At 36.4% G+C, this 26,637-nt stretch overlaps 1 protein-coding gene across 2 annotated transcripts in view; it reads left to right on the top strand.

The window, feature by feature from the left end:
* kntc1.L (kinetochore associated 1 L homeolog) overlaps positions 1–26,637 on the top strand; it is a 97,137-nt gene that overhangs the window by 36,364 nt on the left and 34,136 nt on the right. For both annotated transcript variants that reach the window (XM_041567596.1, XM_018263080.2), the window contains exons 22-45: positions 1,145–1,288; positions 1,407–1,463; positions 2,137–2,238; positions 2,325–2,444; positions 2,528–2,671; positions 3,005–3,103; positions 3,548–3,651; positions 5,228–5,330; positions 5,838–5,972; positions 6,935–7,054; positions 7,159–7,231; positions 7,315–7,382; positions 11,964–12,253; positions 12,377–12,549; positions 15,154–15,251; positions 16,856–17,000; positions 18,402–18,458; positions 18,968–19,131; positions 19,570–19,674; positions 20,060–20,188; positions 20,764–20,880; positions 21,254–21,363; positions 21,454–21,664; positions 25,399–25,488. In XM_041567596.1, the coding sequence (XP_041423530.1) occupies positions 1,145–1,288; positions 1,407–1,463; positions 2,137–2,238; positions 2,325–2,444; positions 2,528–2,671; positions 3,005–3,103; positions 3,548–3,651; positions 5,228–5,330; positions 5,838–5,972; positions 6,935–7,054; positions 7,159–7,231; positions 7,315–7,382; positions 11,964–12,253; positions 12,377–12,549; positions 15,154–15,251; positions 16,856–17,000; positions 18,402–18,458; positions 18,968–19,131; positions 19,570–19,674; positions 20,060–20,188; positions 20,764–20,880; positions 21,254–21,363; positions 21,454–21,664; positions 25,399–25,488 (2,958 nt within the window). The remainder of the gene's footprint in view (positions 1–1,144; positions 1,289–1,406; positions 1,464–2,136; positions 2,239–2,324; positions 2,445–2,527; positions 2,672–3,004; positions 3,104–3,547; positions 3,652–5,227; positions 5,331–5,837; positions 5,973–6,934; positions 7,055–7,158; positions 7,232–7,314; positions 7,383–11,963; positions 12,254–12,376; positions 12,550–15,153; positions 15,252–16,855; positions 17,001–18,401; positions 18,459–18,967; positions 19,132–19,569; positions 19,675–20,059; positions 20,189–20,763; positions 20,881–21,253; positions 21,364–21,453; positions 21,665–25,398; positions 25,489–26,637) is intronic.

Below are 26,637 nucleotides of genomic sequence, written 5' to 3'. Positions count from 1 at the left end.
CAACCAAACTTCTAAGCAGCTTTCGGGTATATATTAATGAATATTTTTCATTCGATTTTAAGTTAACTGTAAAGTAATTGCTACTTAAACAAGAATTATTACGTTTTTACTCTCTGCAATCTTGTTTCCAACTCCTGAATCAGCTGATTAACAAACCTGTTGACTTATGATACATTGTGTAAAGAGTCAAAACCAGAAAATGAAAGGGATAAGCAAATACTGTGTTTACATTTAAAAAATAATAAAATCATTATATTGTGGGGCCCATTCACTAAGCTCAAGTGAAGGAATAGAGTAAAATAGAGGAAAAATGGTTCGAATTTCGAAATGGTTTTTTTTGCTACTTAAACAAGAATTATTACGTTTTTACTCTCTGCAATCTTGTTTCCAACTCCTGAATCAGCTGATTAACAAACCTGTTGACTTATGATACATTGTGTAAAGAGTCAAAACCAGAAAATGAAAGGGATAAGCAAATACTGTGTTTACATTTAAAAAATAATAAAATCATTATATTGTAGGGCCCATTCACTAAGCTCGAGTGAAGGAATAGAGTAAAATAGAGGAAAAATGGTTCGACCATCGAATTGGCTACTTCGACTTCGAATCGAACATTCGACCATTCGATAATCAAAGTACTGTCTCTTTAAAAAACCTTCGACCCCCTAGTTCGCCACCTAAAACCTACCGAGGCCTATGTTAGCCTATGGGGAAGGTCCCCATAGGCTTTACAAGGTTTTTCTGATCGAAGGATAATCCTTCGATCGATGGATTAAAATCCTTCGAATCGTTCGATTGAACGATTATTCCTTCGATCGTTCTATCGAACGAATTGCACTAAATCCTTCGACTTTGATATTCGAAGTCGAAGGATTTCAATTCGGCAGTCGAATATCGAGGGTTAATTAACCCTCGATATTCGACCCTAGGTAAATGTGCCCCTGTATGTAAAAGTTGCTTAGAATTATATTTTTTTTCACTATGCAAAAAAGCTGTTTTGGGATGTAGGTCATTTTATAATAATAATCTTGTTTTCTGCACTCTCCTACTATACAATATTTATTTAACCTTTAAAAAATATTTGAATGCAGTATCGTCTTTCATTCTCACTCATATTTTTCTATATTTTATTTTTGCTTTTTAGGGAGAGTTTGAAAGCAAATTTGATGAAAAAATGCTGGAGATCCTCCTTAATACAATACCTGCAAACATACCTTCACATGAATTGTGTCCGTGGTTCAAAAACATCTTGATTCCCTTTGTAAGAAGGATTGTTCCAAAAGGGCAGGTGCATATTACATTTAAATAGTTTACTTTCAATATTGTTTTTGTCTGTTTTTCAATGAGTTCATCCCTTTATTAATCTAGTTAATCTAGGTTATTTTCTTTTGCTCTGCTTAATATAGAGGATCATCACAAAGTGGTTAGAGCACAGAGCGCGAGGCCTAGAGCTGACTGACAAGGTAACTGAGCGCAAAATGTGCCACAGTACACTTCTAGTTCAATTTTTATGCAATGATATTTTAAAACATTTTGTAAATGGCCTGTGTATTTGTTCGCTGTGGTTATTACTCTTCATTCTGCAATTCTCCATTTTACAATTTAAATAAAAATATCTGGTTTCAAAGTCCTAGTTTCAGAACCAGGAAGTGGTTTAAATGACTAGATCAGGGATCCCCAACCTTTTTATTTTATTTTTTACCCATGATCTACAACCAAATGTAAAAAAAATGTTGGAGAGCAGCATATGCATGCATAAAGCTCCAAAACTTACTTCCATAACTAAAATTAAAAATTAAACACCTTTTTGAGTGCTAGTGTGCCACTGGTTGTATTGCGTGTTATTTTCCATTTAAATAATGCCATGTATTCTCTTCCCCTCACCCCCCCTTACCCCATACTGGATTGGTAATGAGGGCCACTATGTTTATTGTTGTTTTCTTATGGGTTTTCTTTTTTCTGTAACTCAAGAAATTAATTAACAAATAATTTGACAAAAAAAATAATGTCATGTATTGTTTTAGTGGTATACTGTGTACAGTCTTGCTGTTGGATAACATTTTAATTTGAAAATTATGAATTTGGTGCATTCTTATTAAAGGCATATGTATATGTAACAATGTTTCGTTTTGACAGGCTAACTGGCCAGAAAATGGATATGAAATGGCAGAAGTATATTTTGTTTCCAAGAATCCAGGAGAACTTGGTTTAGCTTCATCTTGGCTTTGGATCCCATTGGTGAGAATAACCAACTGTGTATAACTGTAATAATCAGCCAGTGATGGACTATACTATATTTAAATGCTGTTTGTTATATTCTGTAGAAGGAAGATGGTGATTGTGAGGAAGTACAACAGTTAATGAAGCTTGTGACTAATCTTCAGGAGTTGGTTGAATTATACAGGAAGTATAACTGTAAACTTGTACTTTCAGACTTTGAAAAGGTAATGTGTCGTATAGGCATATATGATGTATGTAAATTCAAATATACATAGACACCTTTTAATTCTACTATATGGCCTTTTAGGAAACTACAGTCACAATTGTGTTCCGTATGTTGGATAAGGTTTTGGCTCCGGAACTTATTCCATCCACTCTGGAAAAAGTTATTCGCCCCTACATGTATCAGCACAACCTCCAAGAGGAAGAACTCTTGCTTCAATATATTAAGGTATAATATCGCCATCAATGTTTTAAAATTTTCTTGAAGTATCAAAAAGAAGGCAGTAGAGCAAACCTGACCTAGCCTATATGCTCCATATATTGGACTAAAACAATTACCTTTCCTATCAATTCTTATTTGCATATGTTCAGATATAGGCTGAGGAGCAGATCACACTATGATCCCCTGTATAATATATTATTTGAGCTAAAATTGCAAAAGTTCTACCAGAAATATTTGGCACCACAGAGAAACAAGAGGATACTCTTGTGTATTGCAAGGTTTATTATAAGACCGCATCATTTGGTCTTTATCAAAACATACTTTTTTTTTTTTACTTAGGATTTACTGGAACGCTGCAGTTCACGTTCTGCATCATTATTTGAAACAGCCTGGGAAGCAAAAGCAATGGCAGTGATTAGTTGCATGTCAGACACAGATGTAAGTAAATTTTGTTAACCTGCATGATGTCAGAATGCAGCACTTTGTAATATAAAAACAATTGACTCGTATTTTTGTAATGCAACAAACTATTTTTGTATTCTGTTTACACCAAAGGGTAATCGTTTTATAACTATATTTTCTCATTTGGATATACTTATAGTCCTTGTAAAATAGATGTTTCTGTAAAGAACTATTTTGAGAAACCTGAATTTTTGATGCAGGCTAAAATAATATTTATTGTTTTTAAAAAATGCCAGTCCTGGTTTATCAGACTTCAGATGTAGATTTAGATTAATATAGCTTTGACTTTTATCTTATTGGTATCCATATTGACTTTTATCTTATTGGTATCCATATAGTGATTTTAGTAAAAAAAAAAAATCTGTGCTATCAAAATATAATGTTTTCAAGTTTTTAAATTATCCCTATCATTTTTTGCAGCTAATATTTGATGCTGTGCTTCAGATAATGTATGGTGCTGTTGTGCCATGGAGTGATGCAGTTGAGCAACTTGTAAAGCAACATTTGGAAATGGATCATCCAAAGTAAGGAGAATCAATAACATTTAAATCTGGAGTAGTTCTATGTTTCAAAGGCCAGTCTTTCCATATGCAAACATCTGCATACAATAAATAACAATAATGAAATAGTATAAAAAGTTATAGGAGCTTAGTTTATCAGTAAACTTTCTATGAAATAAAGATTTAGAAGGAAACCATTGTAAAGCTACTCTTGGTCTGTCTACTTGTGATGTGATACTTGTTTCCTCCAATTGTGGGGCTGATATGTCAGTTCACATTGATGTACAAACTGAAGGCACACATGCTTACAGCTACTACTCAGTTGAATGGTATCATGCCGTCTAAGAAAGATGTAGGTAGGACAGTTTAGTCACTGAGGTTCTTCTTGAGAGGTTCGCTATGATAAATGCTAATATTTTTTTTTTTTAATTTTGCATACTTAAAAAGGTACAGTAAAATAAGAGATGAAAGAAGGAAAAGAAGTGCTCCAGATATTTAGATCTTAGTATCTAGCAATATAAAGTAGATACAAGCAGACATTTGTACATCTAGCTAGGAGCCCCAAATGGCATTGCAGCCTTTCATTAGATACGTCTGTTTCTGACTTGGAAGTGAGTCACTTACCATTTTTTTCCTGAACGGTAGGACAGGGAAGGATCAAGGGTTTTCAAGTGCATTCAAATGTTTTTGTTTTTTTTTTGACGTAATATACGGTAGTATCTTTAAGTAGCACATACTAAAGTGTGGATGGATCACTGATATTTATACTGTGCAAAGTGCTAACCTAGCGTTTTTCTTGAGGGGCAATTGTGTCTTAAAATGGTGCCATTTTAAAAAATTTTCATGGTGTTTCAGTTATTTAGCTTTTTTTGCACAGCAGTTCTCCAGCTTGGTATTTGTGCAGATATCTGGTTGCCTATTTACTTGCAGGCAATGTGATTTCAGCATTAATGTAAACTTTTAGTAAAATTTGATACTTTGAACTCAAAGCAACTCAAAGAAACAAATGTACAGAACTTGACTGATACAGGTTACAGTTGAGCTGGTACCAAGAAATATAGAAGGGTTAAATAAATTGTGGTTATTTGTAAAATGTGTTTATATTATGGAATAAGATCAAAAAAACTTTAAAAGGCGCTATTCACTTTTAGTATGTAGAGAATTTTTTATTTGTTTATTATTTGTAGTTTCTGAGCTATTTAGCTTTTTATTATCCAGTTTGCCATTTCATCAATCTGGTTGCTAGGGTCCAAATTACCCTAGCAACCATGCATTGATTTGAATTAGAGGATGGAATATGAATGGGAGAGGGCATGAATAGAAAGATGAGTAATAAAAAGTAGCTATAACAATCAATTTGCAGCCTTACAGAGCATTTTTACATGTGGTCAGTGACCCCCATTTGAAAGCTGGGTGGAGTTGGAGGAAAAAACATAAAACAGAAAAAAAAGAAAACATGAAAGCCAGTTGAAAAGTTGCTTATAATTAGCCATTCTATAATACACTAGAAGTAAAATATAGATTAATTGTACAATTGTATTTAAAAAGAGAATACATTTTATAATGGACTATGCCTTAAATTTCATTTTTTGTTTTTCAGGGTCAAATTACTGCAAGAAAGTTACAGGTTGATGGAAATGAACAAGCTTCTGCGTGGTTATGGAATAAGGGGATTTAACCTTGCAAATGAAAAACAGATAATGGTAAGACAAGTACAGGTATTAATTGTTTGTGTGCTTTAGATTGTGTTTATTTTACACTGGTATTTATCAGGCTAATGTAGTTGACAGGAGAAGGAAAATTATCATAGTTACTTACAGGCTGTTAATAGTGCTCATGTTCCTATTCTAAAAGTCTAAAATGTGCATACAAACCTTCTAGAATCAGCAGTGATATGTTGGCATGTCATTTAGCCTGCTTGTCATCGCTAGGAATGCAAAATGTAGCCAGGTAGCAGGTGCAGGTTTGAGAAGATTCCACTGCACATACTTGTCCAGGATGGGGGAATCACAAACCAGACATTTTTTAAATGAAACAAAACTTTTTAAAACAGATTACTTTACAGCTATTATTCATCTACCCCGTTCCTTGTTCTATAAAGAGGATCTCCAAAATTGTTTCGCTTCATTAGCATTTTTTTTCTTTTGAGCAACTTTCCACATTTTCTCCGATATATACAGTTCAAATAAGCCTAAATATTTTTCTCTCAGAGTTTAGTGAAATACATTCTTAAGCAAGATTCCCCTTCGTCTTTGGAGGATGCTTTAAAGATTTTCCAAGCATACATGTTGCCTTCTGTGGAGGTGTATATTATTAGGATTGTGCAGCTAATCTACATGAACAGGGTAAGTTCCCATAGTAGGTTAAACTGTTTAGTTCGCATTTGTTTGATGAAAAAAGTAGATTTGTTTAAGAATGCATTTATATTATGTGTCTTGAAATCATAGTTAACAATTAAAAGCAAACTTTCTTAATAAAAGGAATATTCTTATTATGCAGACAGGGTCAGGAATTACCGTACTTCATGGGAAATGTTTTTTTTTTTTAATAAAAATCAAAATGCATGAACTTTATTTAAAGTTCTCTCTTTTGCATGCTAGTTTTTCACCTTCTAAAGCAAGAATCTGATTGCTAGGGTCCATAAAATAAAATAATGAAGACCAGCGGAGTTCACAAGCGACATCTTCTTCTCTTCGGTAATCTTCGAGAAGTAAGTGAGTCATATGACAGAAATGACATTTCTCCCACCCACCCCCCTTTATAAGTGATGATATCAGATCTCACCGTTTATAAGGATATAATTTACAAGATATTCATAGCTTTTGTGTATTATAGCTATATATATATATATATATATATATATATATATATATATATATATATATATATATATATATATATATTATACAGCAAAGCTATGAATATCTTTATATCCTTATAAACAGTGAGTTCTGATGTAATTTCTGTCACATGACTCACTCAAATTTGTGTATTATAAAAAATAAAGTACTCCCAGTTGTAAAATATGAGGATATTAGAAGTTACCTTGGAGTTCCATGACCTGTATAAAAACACTCAGCCTTCGGCTTTGTTTTTAAATGGTCATGAAACTCCTCGGTAACTTATAATATCCTTATATTTTACAAGATGGGGTACTTTATTCACTATATATTCATATAATATTGTTGAACAGAAGACGAATCAGCAAAAATGTTTGAAATACACAAATAATGTTTTATTGTCAACATACACTACTACTGTATATGTGTACTACTGAACCAGTATCTGCACAATATTATTTTCTTAGGGAGATGATTGTCTGAATTTACTGAAGTCTCTTACGCCTGCTGAAGCAGAAATAACCATTGAAAGGTTATCATTATGGGCAAGAATAGCCCTACAGGAGAACCTTGGTGGTTCAGACGAGGTATTTCTTGACATTTATTTAGGTTTTTTTTTGTTTTTTGAGTGCTTTCGGTTCATTCCATTTTTCAGTATTCATCCCTAATAAAATATTTAATAATTTTCCAGTGCAAAGAAGACCAGAAAATGATAGCAAAAACACTTGTAGAGATTCTTAAATTCCAAATGTGTGCTCAAAATGGTGAGTTAGAAAGCAAAGTTTTTGGCTGTTATTTGGGTTGGGGATATACATTTACCAAATACTCATCTTTAATTTATTTCTAGAGAATCTTCTGAAATCTGAACTTTGTGAAGCTAACTTACAGATGTTTGAAGCAATCTCTAGTTTACAGGTAAAGATTTTCATGATTTTAAATGTGTATACTTAGGATTTTATGATAGATTGCAATATGGATTGAGACTGAGTGACCAACAACCCGCAAGCAAGCATTTGTTATACAAGTCCTATGTGTGCAGTTTTTATTTTGGATACTACTCTGTTTAGCATGCACCTGGACAGTGACTTGGGGGTGGGTGGGTGGTTGGGAGGAGAATTACCTGCCATTTCCATAATGGAGAAATATTATGTAAGCAAATGATTACAATAAGAATATTTGTTCTAGTCCCATTGATTACATACAATGGGTTCTAGAAACTTACTTGAAATCTTTTTTGGAGATCTGGTGCCACACTGATAAAAATGTGCAGAATGATACTCTGATTTCTGACATCAGCCACCAACCTCTACAATTTCTATATAAACTTAGAGCAGATGAATGTGATTTCTCCTTGTGGTGTCTGAATGAATACAGTGGGTACATTGTGTGATTTGGTAGTTGTGACTCATACATAAGAATAAACTTCTGTTAATCAATTAGAGCTGAAAAAATGTCTGCTACCCTCAAATCTGAGCATTGAATTTTTAAAAGCAGAGCATTCGCACAGAATACACTTGGAAAGTAGCAAGCGTTAAGAAAATAAAAGTCACAGTATATCCCATTCAACATTTTTGTGAAGTTTTTTGGTTATACGAGCATGTAATGACATTATATTTTGCTTATTATCTAAGGTACTGATTTCTTTGTATTTAAATCATGGTTGATATTGTTTGTCTTCTGATAGCTTGTTTTTGTGTGTGTGTGTGTGTAAAAAGTGTATTCCAAGTGTATTGCATGATATGTAAAGGGTCATTATGCAATGCACTTATAGATTTAATGGATTTATGGATTTCCCCAAGAACAACAAGGGTATTCCCTGTGAGTAAGAGATGCTTCGATAAAGCATTGCAAACATTACTACTTTACCTTATAGTTTGGATACCAGAGAACACTATTGTGAATGAGGATACCAAGTCAGACTCCTCCCACTGACTTAAATAAGCTCAAATATGCAAGTAAATATGCCTCCCTGTGTAAAGTAATTAGTACCACCACATTTTACTTTACATATATTAGAAAAGTGAATGCAAACCCAACTGAATCCAATATTTTATTTTATTTATTCCCTGGTATTTACTGTATCTAGCATTCACATCTAGGGTTGCCACCTGGCCGGTAAAAATTATGCTTGATGCCGATGTTATTAATAGGAAAAAACAGCAAGAATATAGGAAGGCCGGTATTTTTTTTTTCCAGAAATGATGGCAACCCTATTAACATCTCTACCTGGCCCCATTGTACAGTCAAGGGCAACTATCACATTCACACACGTTGTCAATTCCAATTATCTTTAGATTCTTTGGATTCCAAGTATATACACAAGATGGCACTCACAATACGCATTAATCCTGTGTAGCCAAACAAACATTGTAGCTAAATTATCATGTGCACTTGTTATAAATTCTGTTATAGTTAATTGGTAGTAATGCATCCAAGTTCTTGTAACACATTTACAGTTGTTTAACTAGGAGAAAGAGTCATAATCCATAATAACTACAAGACAAAAAACCGAAATATTTTGATGGCCAATCCTTTAGGATGTACAGCATCTATTATCAGCACTTTTTAAAAATGGATTTTTGTAGCCATCTCTGAATGTAAATTATACTTTCTTCAGAACAGTCTGCATTAATAAGGTGCTATGGGTTGACAGTATGCTTGCTCATCAGAATAATATGCCACTAGTTTTCATTATTTTGCAGCATTTCTCTCTCTGGTACTTTCTCGTGATTAAAAATGCTCACCTATTTCTACTAATTTCTGTACTATTTTGTCTAATCTTTGTTTGTGGCTCAGTATAGTGTTTTTAAAGACAAAACATTGTACACAAAATAGCAGACAAGGTTTATTCACATAATGTGAATCATCAGTAGGCATTAGAAACAAATTTCTACTTTACTTTATTTTATCAATACAAAAATTAAATTTTCTTAAAATTCATTTCAGTTAGAATGTCAAAGTTGTATTGTGTTCATAAATTAACCTTCTTCAGGAACATAGCATGCACTGAAGTAGCTTTTGCTAAGAGCAATTTATAGTAGATCAGCAAAAAAACAACATAAACAGTAAATTAGAGCCAGCTACTGTTCTATTCATTCTTTGCCTTCTTAGTTTGTGATATAAATACAGGTATTGGATCTGTTATCCAGAAACCAATTATCTAGAAAGCTCCGAATTACAGAAAGGTCATCACCCAAAGAATCCATTTTATCCAAAAAAAAAAAATCCAAAATTTTAAAAATGGTTTCCTTTTTCTCTTTAATAATAAAACAGAACCTTGTTCTTCATCCAAACTAAGATGTAATTAATTCTTATTGGGAGCAAAACCAGTCTATTGGGTTTGTTTAATGTTTACATGATTTTCTAGTAAACTTAACCCTTTAAATGCTACAGAATGTAGAATCTACGTTCTGTGTAAAAGTCACGTGGAATGCCACAGAACGTAGATTCTACCTTCTGCAGCATTAAAGGGTTTGGGAACGAAGGAGCGGCTTTTAAAGCCGCTCGCTCTGTTCCTGCCACTCACTCTGTTCCTGCCGCTCGCTCTGTTCCTTCTCGTTCCCCAGCCCCCAGGCAACGAGCCTAGGCAGTGAAAGCGTGGCTCCTGAGGATGCGATCACCCAGGGGCCCCAAAGGCAGCAGCAGACACGTGCAATGGATGTGTTCTGCTGCTGCCCGCACTTCATGCCCCTGTAGGTTCGCCCCTTTTACCAGATCATCAAAAAGACGGTGACATCATGCCTTCAAGCCCTCCTGGACAATTGGTGAGCCTGCCACCCCAGGTTAGTGCCCCCCCACACACACACAAACACACCCTTATTTTAGCAATACACACTTACACACACATACATATCGGGGGATCAGGGGGGTCATAAACATTCACAGCACTCATACGCTTGCACACGCACACTTGTGTCTTTTTTTTTTTTTATCACATCGTCTGTTTTTTTGCCTGAAAAAAAACTATTGTGTGTAATTTCGGTTATTATATTGCAATTTTGGTGCATTTTTAGCCATTTTATTGCATGTTTAGCCATTTTATTACATTTTCAGCTTTGCGTAAATGTTGTTCACTTACTTCTGTCTGTTAAACGTTTTTGGCCATGCTAAAATATTCAAACTTTGATTCTAACTGCTGATTACACTAGGCGGAAAAAAAAAGCATTGATTTTTGTCGTTTTGTTGACATTAAATGCCTTTGGCTGTCTATGGGTGCTGAGAAGTGTAGTTGAACACCAGGTCGGGGCTGCAGGATGAACCCTGGAATTAGCTGAAGTGGAAGGTTTGGGTAGGATCCAATGCACACTAAGGGTAATAGCATAGCACCCCGACCACTGAATAGCACATTATTCAACAAAAGCACTGGCTACTGGCACTGCAAGCACAGGGTGAGTCCTGACACCCCAAGAACATGATATAGTAAAATTGGGTTGATGTACCACAATGACATACATTATGACACAGTGGCTCTGGGTGCAGACACAGAAGAATGCAGACATGAGAGTGGATGGGATATTTCTTGGCCTGCACATATAAACAGTCCTGTGTGGCATAAGAGACAGCAGTAGCTACAGCACAGATACATTTTCTTAGGATGGACCCTGTATTCTTGTCTCCCATGTTACCCTTTTTTTTGTATTTGTTTTCTTACTATCCTGACCCTACTCTATTCCTCTCTTCATTTGACATATTTAATTCTGCTTTCCACCATCACCCCAGTTTTTTTTTTTTTACCCATTTCTTTCTCTCTCTTGTTTCTTTTTTTATCCCTTTATCACTTTCCAGGTCCCCTTGTGTTTTTTGTTTGTACTAACCTTGCATTTTGGTGAAAACTCTAATTTAACTTTCTTCACATGAAATACATGATTTATTATTTTCTTATTTTCCTGAGCGGTGGAGAAAAAGGCTGAAAGTAATTCAAATGACAAAAGTATAGAAATAAAGTATCTGCATTCTGGCCCTTGCACACATAACCTGGGGGACTTTTAAATATTCATAGCTGCATGCACAGCTTGATTGGAAAGGAAGTCAGAGAGCAGGAACTTGAGCCTTTTCCTTTCAAAGTGTAAGTCCCGGTCCTGCCATTAGGGGAATGGCTAGGCTATAGGAAGGCTCATATTTCTTCATCCAGTTTAGCCAATCACATTGCAGCTGAGCCAGGACTTAGAACTTGATGGCAAAAACGAAATCAGAAGCTGCAGTTTTGACTGTGATTGCCAGCCCTGTTGGGGATTATTCGAGTTGACCACTTGCAATGCAGGCACAGTAAGAATAAACAGTTGGTAAACTTTTTTTTATATCAGGCAGGTTAAGGTTTGAGGAGGTTTAGCTTTCCCTAGCCTTTATGAAAATTCGGCCCACGCCATTGTTCACTATAGCATCATTTAAATCTAATTATTAGCTGTAAGCTGTGCTAAGAATAAGGAATAGCTCTAAAGCATTTACCAAAGCTAAGGATGAATTGTTGCCATTTTTTTTGTTTTTTCAATCTTCCAGGAGGATTTTGATATTTTCCTTTCACTCGAGGATTATGAAAATCGGTCTTTGGTATCACAGCTAAGAGATGAACACATTATAGCATATGAGACTACAAAATCAAAATCAAAGTCTGGAAAGCCATCAGAACTTCATCCAACTTTTGATGAAAACACAAAAATCCCATCCACTGAATCTAGGCTATACAGACTGGCATTGCTTTTGCAGGTCACAGAGCAAGAGCTTGGAGCAGAATTGGCCTTAAGGGCTTTGGCTATTGGAAAGGTTGAAAAGGCACTGCAAATCTGCAGGTAGCAACCCATACTATCAACTTAATTGTTGGATTATTTTAAAACACTTGCATTTAACTGGTTTTTGGATTTTTTTCCAGATGATTGACTTTTTAATTCAAATATTTTGTAATTCTTTTTTAGAGATTTATATGAGCATCACTGTAATCCCCAAACTGGACATTTACTATTTCTGGTTTCACAAAAACTCTCTGACATGCTAGAAGCAAATACACCAATGGTGATCCCTGCTGGAATGAACCTTCCTGCTGTTATCTATGAAATGTCCTGCCAGGCTTCCACTATATGCAGTCCAGGTATGTATATATTTTATATATTTTTTTAAATCCCAAATTTTGCAGCCCATAAGGGCAGTTAAAAAGTAGTTGTTATCTTTCTTAAAATCCTTTGAGTTATAAATGTTTAGCTTTTAAACTGTTTACTTAATTTATAACAAAAGTATCCGCATCAATGAGTGGAAGCCTTAAAGGGATCCTGTCATCAGAAAATTTTCTTCGTATACATTGGATAGGAAGCTGCCGAAACTTCCATTACTAAGCACCAGGCGACTCTACAGGAGGGTGTTGTGGGTGTGCGTCCGCTCACACTATTTTGTTTGAAAAAAATGTTTTCAAAATGCATCAGTTAATAGTGCTACTCCAGCAGAATTCTGCACTGAAATCCATTTCTCAAAAGAGCAAACAGATTTTTTTATATTCAATTTTGAAATCTGACATGGGACTAGACATTTTGTCAATTTCCAAGCTGCCCCTGGTCATGTGACTTGTGCCTGCACTTTAGGAGAGAAATGCTTTCTAGCAGGCTGCTGTTTTTCCTTCTCAATGTAACTGAATGTGTCTCGGTGAGACATGGGTTTTTACTATTGAGTGTTGTTCTTAGATCTACCAGGCAGCTGTTATCTTGTGTTAGGGAGCTGCTATCTGGTTACCTTCCCATTGTTCTTATGTTTGGCTGCTGGGGGGGGGGAAGGAGGGGGTGGTATCACTCCAACTTGCAGTACAGCAGTAAAGAGTGATTGAAGTTTATCAGAGCACAAGTCACATGACTTGGGGCAGCTGGGAAATTGACAATATGTCTAGCCCCATGTCAGATTTCAAAATTGAATATAAAAAAATCTGTTTGCTCTTTTGAGAAATAGATTTCAGTGCAGAATTCTGCTGGAGCAGCACTATTAACTGATTGATTTTGAAAACATTTTTTTCAAACAAAATAGTGTGAGCGGACGCACACCCACAACACCCTCCTGTAGAGTCGCCTGGTGCTTAGTAATGGAAGTTTCGGCAGCTTCCTATCCAATGTATACGAAGAAAATTACCAGCACTCACGGTCTTAATATGCAGGAAAAACCTTGCTTTATTTCAGTGCTGTGATCACTGCACTGAAATAAAGCAAGGTTTTTCCTGCATATTAAGACCGTGAGTGCTGGTAATTTTCTTCGTAGAAATTTTTTTTTCCCCATGACAGTATCCCTTTAAGCACCCAAGCCAATAACAACCAAAAGGTTGTTTTGCAAATTAAATCCACAAATAAAATATTGTGATTTATTGCTGTTTTGCAATTTGTATTGAATTGGCTAGCCAACCTTCCTAAATTCATAATATAATACATAATAGTTCTTCAATAAAATTTGCAAAACCTCAACACTCAACAATATTTTATTTGTGGAATTTATAAATGTTTAGCATGCTTCCTCAACCCAAGATTTTTTTCCAATGCAAAAAAACTCATCCATGCCATATGTCAGCTGTGAATTACAAATTGCAAGTCATGCTGGAATAAGCCTGATGTGGCACATCATTTGACTTCACAAACGGCCCTTCTCGGCCTGTCATTGCCTAATAATTTGACACCACTCCGTGATTAAGTCTTCCTTTCTCTGTATATTTGTAAAAAAATTGTTAAACATCCACCACAATTCTTTGAACAATGACAGTACCCCAGGAAGTACAAAAGGATACTTAAAGAGGTCGTTCACCTTCAAACAGCTAGTTGTTTTCAGACAGATCATCAGAAATAACGACTTTTTCCAATGCCTTTCTATTTTCGATGCTTGACCTTTTTTTTAATATTATTTTTTAAAATTATAACAGTTTAGAGCAGTGATCCCCAACCAGTAGCTCATGGGCAACATGTTGCTTTTCAACCCCTTGGATGTTGCCCCTAGTTGTCTCAAAGAAGGTGCTTAATTTTGAATTCCAGGCTTGGAGGCAAGTTTTGATTGCATAAAAACCAGGTGAACTGCCAAACAGAGCCTCAATGTAGGTTGACAATCCCCATAGGGACTACTAAATGGCCAATCACAGCCCTTATTTGGCACCCTAGGAACATTGTTCATGCTTGTGTTGCTCCCCAACTCCTTTTACTTCTAAATATTGCTCACGGGTTCTAAAGGTTGGGGATCCCTGGTTTAGAGTCTGCACCTGAATTACTGAGCTGCCAGACAGAAACACCAGAGACACGAACATTCAACATTCACGAACTTTAAACTTAGATTTTGGAAAAACAGTAAAAAATAAATAATAGAAAGTAATTGAAAAAAGTCTTTATTTGTCTAAAAACAACTGAATTGAATAACGTGTTTGGAAGGTGAACAACCCCTTTAAAGAGAATACTCATAGTAACATAGTAAGTTAGGTTGAAAAAAGACACACGTCCATTAAGTTCAACCTTTTAACTTTTTTTTAACTTGCCTAACGTCCAGTTGTGCTTTTGTGCTGTGTATTGCTCACCTTAGCTTTATTACAATCTTGTAGAAAACTCTTTTTATTTATATATATATATATATATATATATATATATATATATATATATATATATATATATATATATATATATATATATATAGTGCTTTTCTTATTTGCTTGTGACCAATTTATTAGTCCATTAATTTTTCTTTTCAGATCTCCTGTTAGATGCCTTAGAGCTATGTAAATATACTCAATTGGCTATGGAATTCTACAAACAATGTCAGATTGAAGACTATGGATTCATGGCAAAAGTAAGGTTACCTAATACATCTTGCACAGAGATCTCTGAAAGAGTTTAATACTGGCAACCCACACAGATTTGATATATTTCTGGCTAAATGGAATGAGTGTGCTTATGTTTTTCCTTAATGTGACTAATTTTGGTAATCATTCAGTAGTGAGATCAAAGAAATTTTGATTAACCAAAAGGCAAATCAGGGCAAAGCACTTTAATTGGCTCATATGAAACAGACATCGATACATTTTCACTTGCTAGTCCTTTAGATCATTGCAGTTTGGCCATTATGTTGGCCATACTGTATGAATATCCATCCAATTAGCGAGCTTATGAAAAAAATTACGATACAATTTTGCTTTTAGACACGGAGACATATCCAGATACTTTAAAGGCACGGTTCACCTTTAAGTTAATGTTTAGTATGTTAAAGCAACTCTTCATTATTTTTTATAGTTTTTGTGTTATTTGCCTTTCTCTTCTGCCTCTTTCCAGCTTTCAAATGGGAGTGTCTGACCCAGCAGCCAAAAACGTACTGCTCTGTGAGGCTATACTATTATTGCTAATTTTTATTATAATTAATCCTATTCATAATATGTTCTCTCAATTTAACCTAAGGCTGGTTGCATTGAGGATAAGACCATAGCAACCAGATAGCTGCTAAATTACCAAACCGAGTCAAAATTTTCCAACTGATCCTCCACTAGTCTTATATGTTTTATCAGGCTCTTCAACAGTTAAATGAGTAGCCACTTCCACATCTGTATCATATGTAGTAATACATTTAAATTACCAAACTGAAGAGCTATTTAAAGATAATTCACTTTAAAACACAAAAAATAAACCTCAATTTTAATTGTCTTAGTATATCAATGTCTACATCATACTACTACTATTTCTGGTCAGTTGTAGCTATTATCGTGAGAGGGAAGTACTTAATTTTTGTTGAAAATCCAATTCTCTAAGCACAAATTTTTTTTTTAAAATGATTATACCTATATCAGAAATAGGATTTTTCCTTTAGGGCTTGTAGTATACGAATTTAAGCATGTGTGTATATATAGAATGCTGACCTTCAAACAGAAGGAAGCTACTGATGTAGATTAGCCAAACTAGTGCAAGATAGAATGCTATATTTATTCTATAGAATGCTTTCCACACCTGAGTAAACATCCATAGAACTTCTCTGTTTGTTTAAGATAGCAGCTGCCATATTAGTTTGTGACATAACTTCCCTCTCCCCCATGCCTTGTGTCTCTCTTTCATTTCTAGTTCTCTGCTCAGATTACATCTGGGAGAGGTAGAGAGTAGGATGCTGCAGCACAGGCTCCTGTTGGGACTGGGAGGTTTCAGTTGAAGAAAATCTGATTCTGTAGTGCATGTGTAATCAATAGAAGCAGAGGACTCACAGCACTGTGAGTGTAACTGGGTGTATTTACATAGACCTTTCTGATAGAGCTTACTGAGATTTATCCTTTTCTTCTCCTTCAAGTTCTCTGTTTTAATGTTAAAAGAAAACTTGCCAACATTCACTTTTTATTTGACATGTAAATTGAATCCTTTTTATGGATTTTAGTCTTTTTTTAAGATTTTTTTCTTTCTCTTTATTTTGTATTTTAGACTGCCACTTTTGGAGCTGATAGAGACCAATACGAAGAGTGGACCTATGAAGATTACTTCAGCGAGGATGGCATTGTCCTTGATCCATTGGTCGTTTTACCAGTTGCCTATGATATAACTACTGCTCTTGTGCCAAGTACTGCAGGCAAGTAATAATCACTATGACATTTATTTACAGTTAAAAGAAACATCATGTTAGAGAGTTCTTTTAGTGTTTCAGAAGGGTCCCTGCACTGACAACATCAGTGTCTGCCCTAGGCAGAGTATTTCAAATTCATATGAGTGGAAGCTGCAGGCAATAAATGGCATTTTGCCAATTACTGCATCAGTAAAATGCCTCATGTGTTATAGGCTTAAATTTCAGGCTGTTTGAAATAGAAATTCAGCTGTCTACAGTGTCTTTCTCCACCTTACACAGTTGTCCTGAAGAACCAAACTGGGGTTGTGTAACCTTAAAAGAACAGTAACATGTAAAAATGAAAGTGTTTAATGGATTGACAATATAATGTACTGTTGCCCTGCCCTGGTAAAACGGATATGTTTGCTTTAGAATCCCATTGTATACTACAGAGTTTATCTGTAATCTACTGTGTAATGTGCTTTTTCTCCTTTTTCAGCTTTGAATGGCTGCCCCCCATGGCTACACAGTAGCTTGTTTATATAAACTATAGTAGCGTTTCTAAAACAAATACACCAGTTGCACCAGTTCCTTTAAAACACTTTCATAATTTGGTGTTACTGTTCCTTTAAAATAGTATCAATTTCCACGTTCTGTAATGATTAGTATGGAAAAATAAAGACTTTCAATGTTTAGGCACAGTTTAGGTCTAATAAATAACCTATTTGCATATTGATCAGTACTCATACACATTTAAACTGAGAAAACCGGTTTCAAAGACAATTCATGAGAATTGTAATATAAGATTCCTGTCTCTTCACGTTTATTTAGGTATATCAGTCATTTTACTAATGTCATGCATTTAAGGTTGCGATTTGAAGAAGTTGTATTACTTTTTGTCAATTTAGGGATTTCAAGGGGCAGATTTATCAAAGGTCGAGCTATTTTCTGTGTACTTTGACTAGGGAATAGTCCAAATTCAATTCAAATTTGAAAACAATTTGAATATCGAAATTTATCATGTACTGTCTCTTTAAAAATTCGACTTCGACCATTCGCCATCTAAAACTTGCCGAATTGCTGTTTTAGCCTATGGGGGAATTCCTAGAATCTACTTGGAGTCAATGGGTCGACTCTGAAAATCAAAGTTTTTTTTGGGGAAAAACTTTGATTCGAATTTGTTCAAATGCGATATTCCTTAGATTCGAACAATTTGAATTTGGCCGAATACGGACTTATTCGACCAAAAAAAACTTTGGTTGGTCTTTTTGGATTCGAATTTCAACATTTTTTCAATTCAAATTAACGCTTGATAAATATGCCCCTAAGTGTCTAGGTAATTGCACTTTTTTGTGCCATTCATTATCAGAGACTTATATTGCTAGGAGTTAAGATCTGTATTCTCTTATACATTTTATTTGGTTTTAGGTAAAAAGATGTATCCTTTGGATTGTGCGTGTCTGGCAAACTGCTCTTATGTCAAAGGTAAGGTGAAGCAATACATGCACATTGTTAAAATAACGAAATATAGTTACTATATTTTGTACTTGAGTAAAGACATATTTTAGTCAGGTATATTTGCTATTCTTGTATTTGTTTAAAGGTGAAGGAAAGGCAACAATACATAAGCACACTGATTGCTCTAATGATTACAGACTGCACCACTATATTTGTTTTTTGCCCTCTTATTTTATTTATTCAGATTGGAAGCGCTGCTCTTCTCCCTATTTATTTTTTCCTCTTGCCTCACATTCCTAGTGCACACACACACTTTTACACACTTTTACTAGAAAAAAGAAAGCTGCGCTGAATAAATACAGGTAGTTGATCTAGTTGACCCAGGACTTCACTGTTTTCCAGACAAACTAAGAAGCCCAAAGCAGCACAAGGAGAATATGTTAGTATTGATATAATGGATGAAATATTTAACTCATGTTGTTCAGAGGCTTTCCTTCGCCATTAATTCAGTCTTGTGTTTTAATTACGGTAATCAGGTAAAAATTTTCTGCTCCCCGCTAAAACTCCAATAAGCGCATTGGTGGAAAATTTGCAAGAATGCAGTCAATGTGAGCTAACTTTAAGACTGGTGATCAGGACTTTTGGAACATGCCTTCAGCATGGGGTGTCAAACAATATGGAAAATCGATTGAGTGCAAAGGTATTTTAAAAAAACAATATTTTTATGTTTGCGCGCACACACACTTTTAAGGCAGAATCATATCAAGTTTATTGAATTGTAGATAAAATATATTCGCATTTTAAGTTATTCTGAAAGGGGCGACTATGCTAATGTTTTTATTTGTATTTTCTGTGTAAAGTAAACATAAGTATGGATTTATTCTCAGGTTTTGTTTTTTTTTTACACTGTTACAGGGGACATGATTTAGTACCTAAAGGTTAAATTATACAGCATAGCTATAGCAGGTACAACTGCCTACATTTGTTCATAGCCTATACCGAAAGATATTTTAAAACTTGGCATGGGTATTCATTCCCCTTAAGCACAAACTTCATGGAAACGGTAAATGTGGAGTGACCGTACAACATTTTTATTGTTGTCTCTATTAATATTTTTTTTTTTCAAAATTCCCTATAGTTGTATGATGAAAAAGTGCTTGCAGAAACCAAAGCATTCATTTTTGCATTTGGAGAAAAAATTGCAACTCTGATAAAGGACACTGCAATGGCACTTCTGCACAAGGTAAGAACCAGCAACCGGTAACTTAAACAGATACAGTTTTATATTATTTGCAAACTCCATTTTTAACATGTAACGTAAGAGTTTAATTTATCCAATATGTGTAGATTTATAGGAATTATAAAAATTTTGTGAAGAAGGTGCTAGATATTGTTGTAAAAATAACATTAAAAACATCAGGGACAGCAACTTGTCGTAGGCAAGATACTTTATCTGCACTACCACCAATCTAAACCATTGTAACTGTTTGCAACTGTCAATTGTTAACTATTTTTGTTTTGGGTTGATTTGTGTTCGTTAAAACAATAAAACGTACCTTTTAAATAAATAAATACGATATTAATTATATATCAAATATTGTACTTTTTTGTTTTGTATTTTTTATTAGGTTTTCAATTGTCGTGTTGTGGACTGTGATCTGGCATTGGGGTACTGTACTCTACTTTCTAAAAGCGAAGTATTCAAAAAACTGTGGGATGTTATAAACAACGCATGGCAAAATTACACCAAAATTCAGGTACCTCCAAAGATGCATGTAGTGGGCAGACTCATTGAAGGGCTTATTTTAAAAATTTCCTGTAAAACAGAATAAAATGTAAATATAAAGTGTCATTTAATTTTAGATGTGTTTGTCATGATGCTCAATGTAAAGATCCTGCATTGTATTTATTGACAGTAGGTCATTTACAACCTCCAGCCGCAATCTTTTTAGTCTCAAAGTTCACAGTAAATAATATGTGTGCACTTAATTTAACCTTACAAGCTAACTGTTCCTTCCAATACTAGCACTTGTATTCTCAATACACACGTTGCTCTTTTTTCTTTAATTCTTAATTGGGAAGGCACTGTTTTCTGCAGTCTGATCTAACTGGGATTCATTTAACCCAGGTATTTTTACTTTTAGCAGGTTTACAACATGAAATATACAATTTTTTTGCTAGTTTGTATGTTTGAGGGTGACAATTTATTTCAGCTTTTAAAAAAACTTATTGTTATGGAATGCTGAACTAATGAACACATTTTATTAATTTTGTGCCATTTAAACCTGTATTTGTTGACCACCTGATTTTTTTATTTTTAATTATTTTAAAGGCTGTTGCTGTGGTTGGTGCACAACTTTCTCTACTCTACAATGAAGAAGAAGAGAAAATGAAATTTGAGGATCTTATTACTGATGCAGAGTGGGGTTTACAGCTCAGTAACTTTGGAGTGAGTACCACATGTAACTGTAATTTTTTCATGATAGTACATCGGATTTTACATTTGACATCTTTAAAATATAATTAGTTTCCTTTTTACAGCCTTATCAATAGAAATGCATCAAGACTCTAAGACTCTTTCGTAATAATTTTCAGAGCATTTTTGCAGCAAACATTAATATATCCGTTTATCAGAGATAAAGCATTATGACTGTTATGTATGTGGTAACACAGACAGTAGTTCGTAGACTAGCTTTACTTCATGGCATCATATTGTATTGTACAGGTGGAACTAGATTTATTTCCTCTGTTTATAACTATTGCGTCAGTAGGTGTACTATCTGCTTCTTTAAACAGCTTTTGATTGTCTATTTATTTTTTAGATTTCATTCCAATCTGTGTTTAGACAACGTTCAGAGAGAAAGAAAGAGTTACTTGGCACTTTAGTCCAGAGTTCACATGTGGATACAGCACTCATACTAAAGTACTGCAGGTAAGGTATGGGTATGAATTGGAAACAGTCTGCAGAATTAACTGTTAGTCCGTAAAGTGGTTGCTCATTTCATTTTGTCTAATGTTTCAGCACATTCAAGCTGGATAGTGATGCTGCTCTCCAACTTTACATAGAAACACTGCTTCTCTCTGCCTCAAACTTTAAACATGGGGAGGATGATTCCACTAAAGACTTTGTGCAGACCTCAAACTCTGACCCAGTTACAAAAGCAAAGGAGATTATTCCTTTGCTGAAGAGTACTCAGCATCTGGTTGTCAGTTTAAGCGGCATTCTTGATAAGGTATGAATAAATCCATGCTTGTTTTTGCTTTGGGGGAATTAAAACGTATGAGTGGATGTTCTAAATCTTCCCTATATCCTTAAAGGACAAGGAAAGCTGGGTTGTGTCAATATGTTACATGCCTTCCCAGTTTCTTAAATTATTCCCCAGTAAGTGTTCCTTTTCAGTAAAAAAAAATGCACCAGCACTTGTGAAAATGTAGAGTAATAGTTTAACTGGCAGACACAGGGACGTGTCTGTTTTTCTGGTGGGTGAGATGTAAGAGGGTAAAATGTTAATGGTTTAATTTAAATGTTTAAGTAATGGTTAATACATATATTTAGGTTGGCCACTAGGGGATAACAATTGTTGAGAGAGGGCCCAGTGGGTGGAGAATAGCAAGTCTGAAAAGGGAAGGTTTCAGGCAGGGATTTGAGAGATGAGCAGTAGAGTCATCTCCTGGAAGAGTTACTGAGCCTAGACATTGAGAGGTCCAGTGGTATAAAGGTATGCTCTAGGATTTGTAAGAGAGCTAGGTAATTAGCATGGGCAGCTATGGCACCAACTAGGAGTTAGTGGACATAGTGTTCCCATTGAATTTGCTGCTGTTTAATTGAAGGCTGTGACAAAGTGGACATGTTTGACTACAACTCTCTGCATCGTGTGTCTTAACTGGAGGCTTTCCCCCATACCAAAGGGCAGTGGTACATTGTGGGTTAAAACGGTTTGGCATAGGAGTTATTTGCCTCTGTTACATTTGGAGTCATCTGCAGGATCCAACCAGTCTGGAGGGGGAAGCGGTGGTAGTTGCAGAGGAGGGAATTGCACTAACAGGCCATGAAAGCGGAGGTGAGCTTGCCAGCCATTGGCGTGCCGCACAGAGTGAGGTATTGTGTCAGGATTGTCAGTCCCAGTGACCCTAGGACCCAATGGTTTAGTTACCTTAACAAATTAATAAGGGGGTTTCTTTGGGCAGGTACACACCCACGTCTCAATATGGCAATACTACAAGCACCGTGCACCAAAGGAGGGTTGGCATTACCTGACTTTCGATTATATTTCTGGGCAAGCCAGCTGATTTATGCCCACTGGTGGTTTACACCAGAGTGGGATAATCCAGCTGTCAGGCTTGAGGCAGCAGCGGCCTTGCACTCTCAAGAAGCTCTGGCTAAGCTTCCCTACCGAGGTGTAACGCCCCATTATAGAATCACTACCCTTATGCGCACTGTGAAATCCCTTTGCTTGTCGGGGAGACCCGGGCGTGGTCCCCGAGAACACCCCTGTGGGGGAACCCTGCACTCTCCCACTTATCAGCATTACCTGACATCTGTCAATGGGCAGACAAGGGTATCAAAACACTGTGGGATATAACGATGGCAGTCTGATGGAGAACTTAAAAACTTTGGGATCCATAGTGATGAGTTTGGGCTGCCCCCCGTCATGTACTTTTGTTATTTACAAATTAGGCACACTTTCTGTTCCCAGTTCCCCGCTTGACCCCTTGCAAATATCCGAAACCACCCTGGAAGTTTACCTACATAGACGCGATTTAAAAAAACCTCTCTCATGGTTCTATACCCTGTTATAGCAAGCCAATCCTGATCCTCTGGCCAGGATAAAAGGAAAATGGCATAACGACATACCAGACCTGAAGGAAGAAATGTGGGTAGATGCCTTAAAGCAAGTCCCAGATATTACAATGTCCGTTAGGGACAGGTTTATTCAAATTAAATTAATTAACCGAGCCTACCTAACACAGTACAGGCTGGCTAAATTGTACCCCCAAGTATCAGTTACATGCCCCAAATGTAATCTTGCTATTACCTTACCTTACCTTCTTTCATGTTTTTTGGGAATGCCCAGTCATTAAACATTTTGGTCTGCTGTGTTAAAGTATATTAATGAGAGCCTGGCTCTCCCTAATATTCATTGCCCAAAGTTATGCTTATTTGGGGTGCTGGAAGATATGGGACTATCATCATACCAATGGTTATGCTATCTCCAGATATGCTATTTTGTTGACCTGGAAATCTACAATGGCTCCAGCATTTACCCTCTGGAAAAAACTAATTAATGACTTGGGCAGCTTGCATTGAGGCTCTGCAGTTGCACATAGCTGGTGGCCCCACAAGCAGCAAATTGGAGAGCAGGTTGAGAATCGTCGTAACTCGGGTCGTCTGTGCTGTAGATGAGAGGGAGGCTCCATTGCTGGTAGCCAAAAGGCGCAGTAGCAGCAGAACAAACACCCAGCCCCAGGGCTGCAAAAGGAAAGCAACTGTGGCAGTCCCCGCACCACTGGAGGAGGAAGCTGTGTCAATTGAGGCTGGTGCAACCACTGCCCTCGTCGCTAGCGAGGATAATATCCAGGAGGTCAAGGCTGAACCCTGGCGAGACTGACCGTCCCACAGAGATCCATGAGGAGATGGCTACCTGTGAGCCTATATTCGACCTTGAGAAGAACAAGGGAGCTTTGCCAGAACAGTCTGGGGTCTGGCAAGAGTGATACCCTCGCCAACCTTGTCTACAGGGTACGAGGACTCTGATTGGGGTTACAGTGTCTCCCAATCGGCCTTACCTCCCCATTCAGTATGAGAGCACATTCTGGGTGCTTTCGGGCCGAGCGGTGACCGGAGCAGTTTGCCGGTTTGCGCAACTGCGCATGTGTGGAAATTGCCAATCTCCCAGTCGGCTTACCTAGGACGCAGAAGATGGACGCGTGGAACTTCGCTGGAAGAATCTGCGCCGAGGGGTAAGTATGGAGTATGGGGCATTTTCCTGGGGGGTAGTTAGCCTGGGGGGAGGAGGGAGGGAGGTCTACCTGGGGTGGGGGGTATGGGGTTTTTTTCTCCACAGGTAGATTTCTCCTTTAAGTAAGGTTCTAGTGTAGGATGTGTTAACCCCATTTTGCTTGCAGCAGCAGGTCTCAGGAGAGACTGTAGAAGAGGGTGTGATCTGTGGTGAGAGATGGGATGTAAAATGCCACAAGCAAAGATATGTGAAAAAGAGCAGGAATAATATGAAAGTGAATGTGGTGCTGCATTGGGAGTGTGGTTTGTGAATGGAGGTAGTTGACAGACACAAGGACGTGTCTGATTTTCAAAAGGGGGAAGTGTGAAGTTGTAGAGTAATAGTTTAATTGGCAGACACGAGGACATGTCTGGTTTTCAGGAGGGTGAGATGTAAGAGGGTAAAATGTTGATCTCCTGGAAGAGTTACTAAGCCTAGACACTGAGAGGTCTAGTGGTATGACCGTATATTCTAGGAAGTGTAAGAGAGCTGGGTAATTAGCATGGGCAGCTATGGCCCCAATTAGGAGTCAGTGGGCATAGTATTCCCAGCGAGAAACCCACGAGCCAGGGCTTAAAGGAGAACTAAACCCCCCTTTAGGCAAAAGTCCACACTGGCCCCTCTCTGCTGGCCCCCCTCCCTGCCTCCCCCCTGCACAGTGCTACAGCATATTGTGTCCCCTCTAGGAATACTGACTTGTACCTGCAGAAGAGCGCAGCGGAGCTCAAGGACGACATCTTTGTCGCTTCGGTAATCTTCTTAAAGTGAGCGGCGCATGTGCAGTTGGAGTAATATTCCGGTTCATTACAACTGCACATGCGGCGAAAGTAGCGGAAATTGCCGATTGGGAAGTAAGAAGCCACAAGAATTAGCCTCTATTCACATTGGTTTATAATATTCAGATTGTTGCTGAACTATAGAATTGCATATTTACTTTTTAAACCTCTGATAAAATATATGTCTTGCAGCTGGATCCCTACGACTATGAAACCATTGAAGGGGTCCTGCAGGTTATAATTGTGGCTGATGAGAAAAACACCTATATCCAGCTGAGCCAGGTATATACAGGAAAAACTGATTTATGAAGTAGATATATACAGCACTCATTTTTTATAAAATTATTTGTTTTAACAAAATATATCACATATTGTATACATCAACATAATTTTATTTCTCTGAAGTTAGATATACATAACAGTAACCGGGTAAACCACACAAGTTACTTTTATTGCAGGCATAGATTGACAGTACAGGTGTGGGATCTGTTATCCAGAAACCAATTATCCAGAAAGCTCTGAATTACAGAAAGGCCGGCTCCCATAGACTCCATTATAATCAAATAATCCGAATTTTTTTAAATTATTTCCTTTTTATCTGTAATAATAAAACAGTACATTGTACTTGAGCCCAACTAAGATATAATTAATCCTTTTTGGAGGCAAAATCAGCCCATTGGGCTTATTTAATGTTTACATGATTTTCTGGTAGACTTAAGGTATGAAGGTCCAAATTATGGAAAGATCTATTATCTGGAAAACCCCAGGTCCCGAGCATTCTGAATAACAGGTCCCATACCTGTACTAAAATGATAGCCGTGACCAACAAATTAAAGGAAAACTATACCCCCAAAATGAATACTTGAGCAACAGATAGTTTATATCAAATTGAATGACATATTAAAGAATCTTACTAAACTGGAATATATATTTACATAAATATTGCCCTTTTACATCTCTTGCCTTGAACCACCATTTCATGACTCTATCTGTGCTGCCTCAGAGATCACCTGACCAGAAATACTACAACACTAACTGTAACAGGAAGAAGTGAGGAAGCAAAAGGCAGAACTCTGTCTGTTAATTGGCTCATGTGACCTTACATGTGGTTTGTATGTGTGCACAGTGAATCGTACGATCTCAGGGGGCGGCCCTTATTTTTTAAAATGGCAATTTTTGATTTATGATTACCCAATGGCACATACTACTAAAAAAGTATATTATTATGATAATGGTTCATTTACATGAAGCAGGGTTTTACACATGAGCTGTTTTACTCAGTATTTTTTAATAGAGACCTACATTGTTTGGGGGGTATAGTTTTCCTTTAACCTAGAAATCTAATAAGAACTATAGCCAGCACTATGTTCACAAATTCACACCAGGGCTCCCCAGTTCCATTTGTGAGTTTGATAAGGTATAACATTGCAT

The sequence above is a fragment of the Xenopus laevis genome, chromosome 1L, assembly GCF_017654675.1.
Source record: "Xenopus laevis strain J_2021 chromosome 1L, Xenopus_laevis_v10.1, whole genome shotgun sequence".
NCBI lineage: Eukaryota > Metazoa > Chordata > Amphibia > Anura > Pipidae > Xenopus > Xenopus laevis.
The sequence above is the reverse complement of the archived record's forward strand: the minus strand, read 5'-3'. Positions and strand labels throughout refer to the sequence as shown.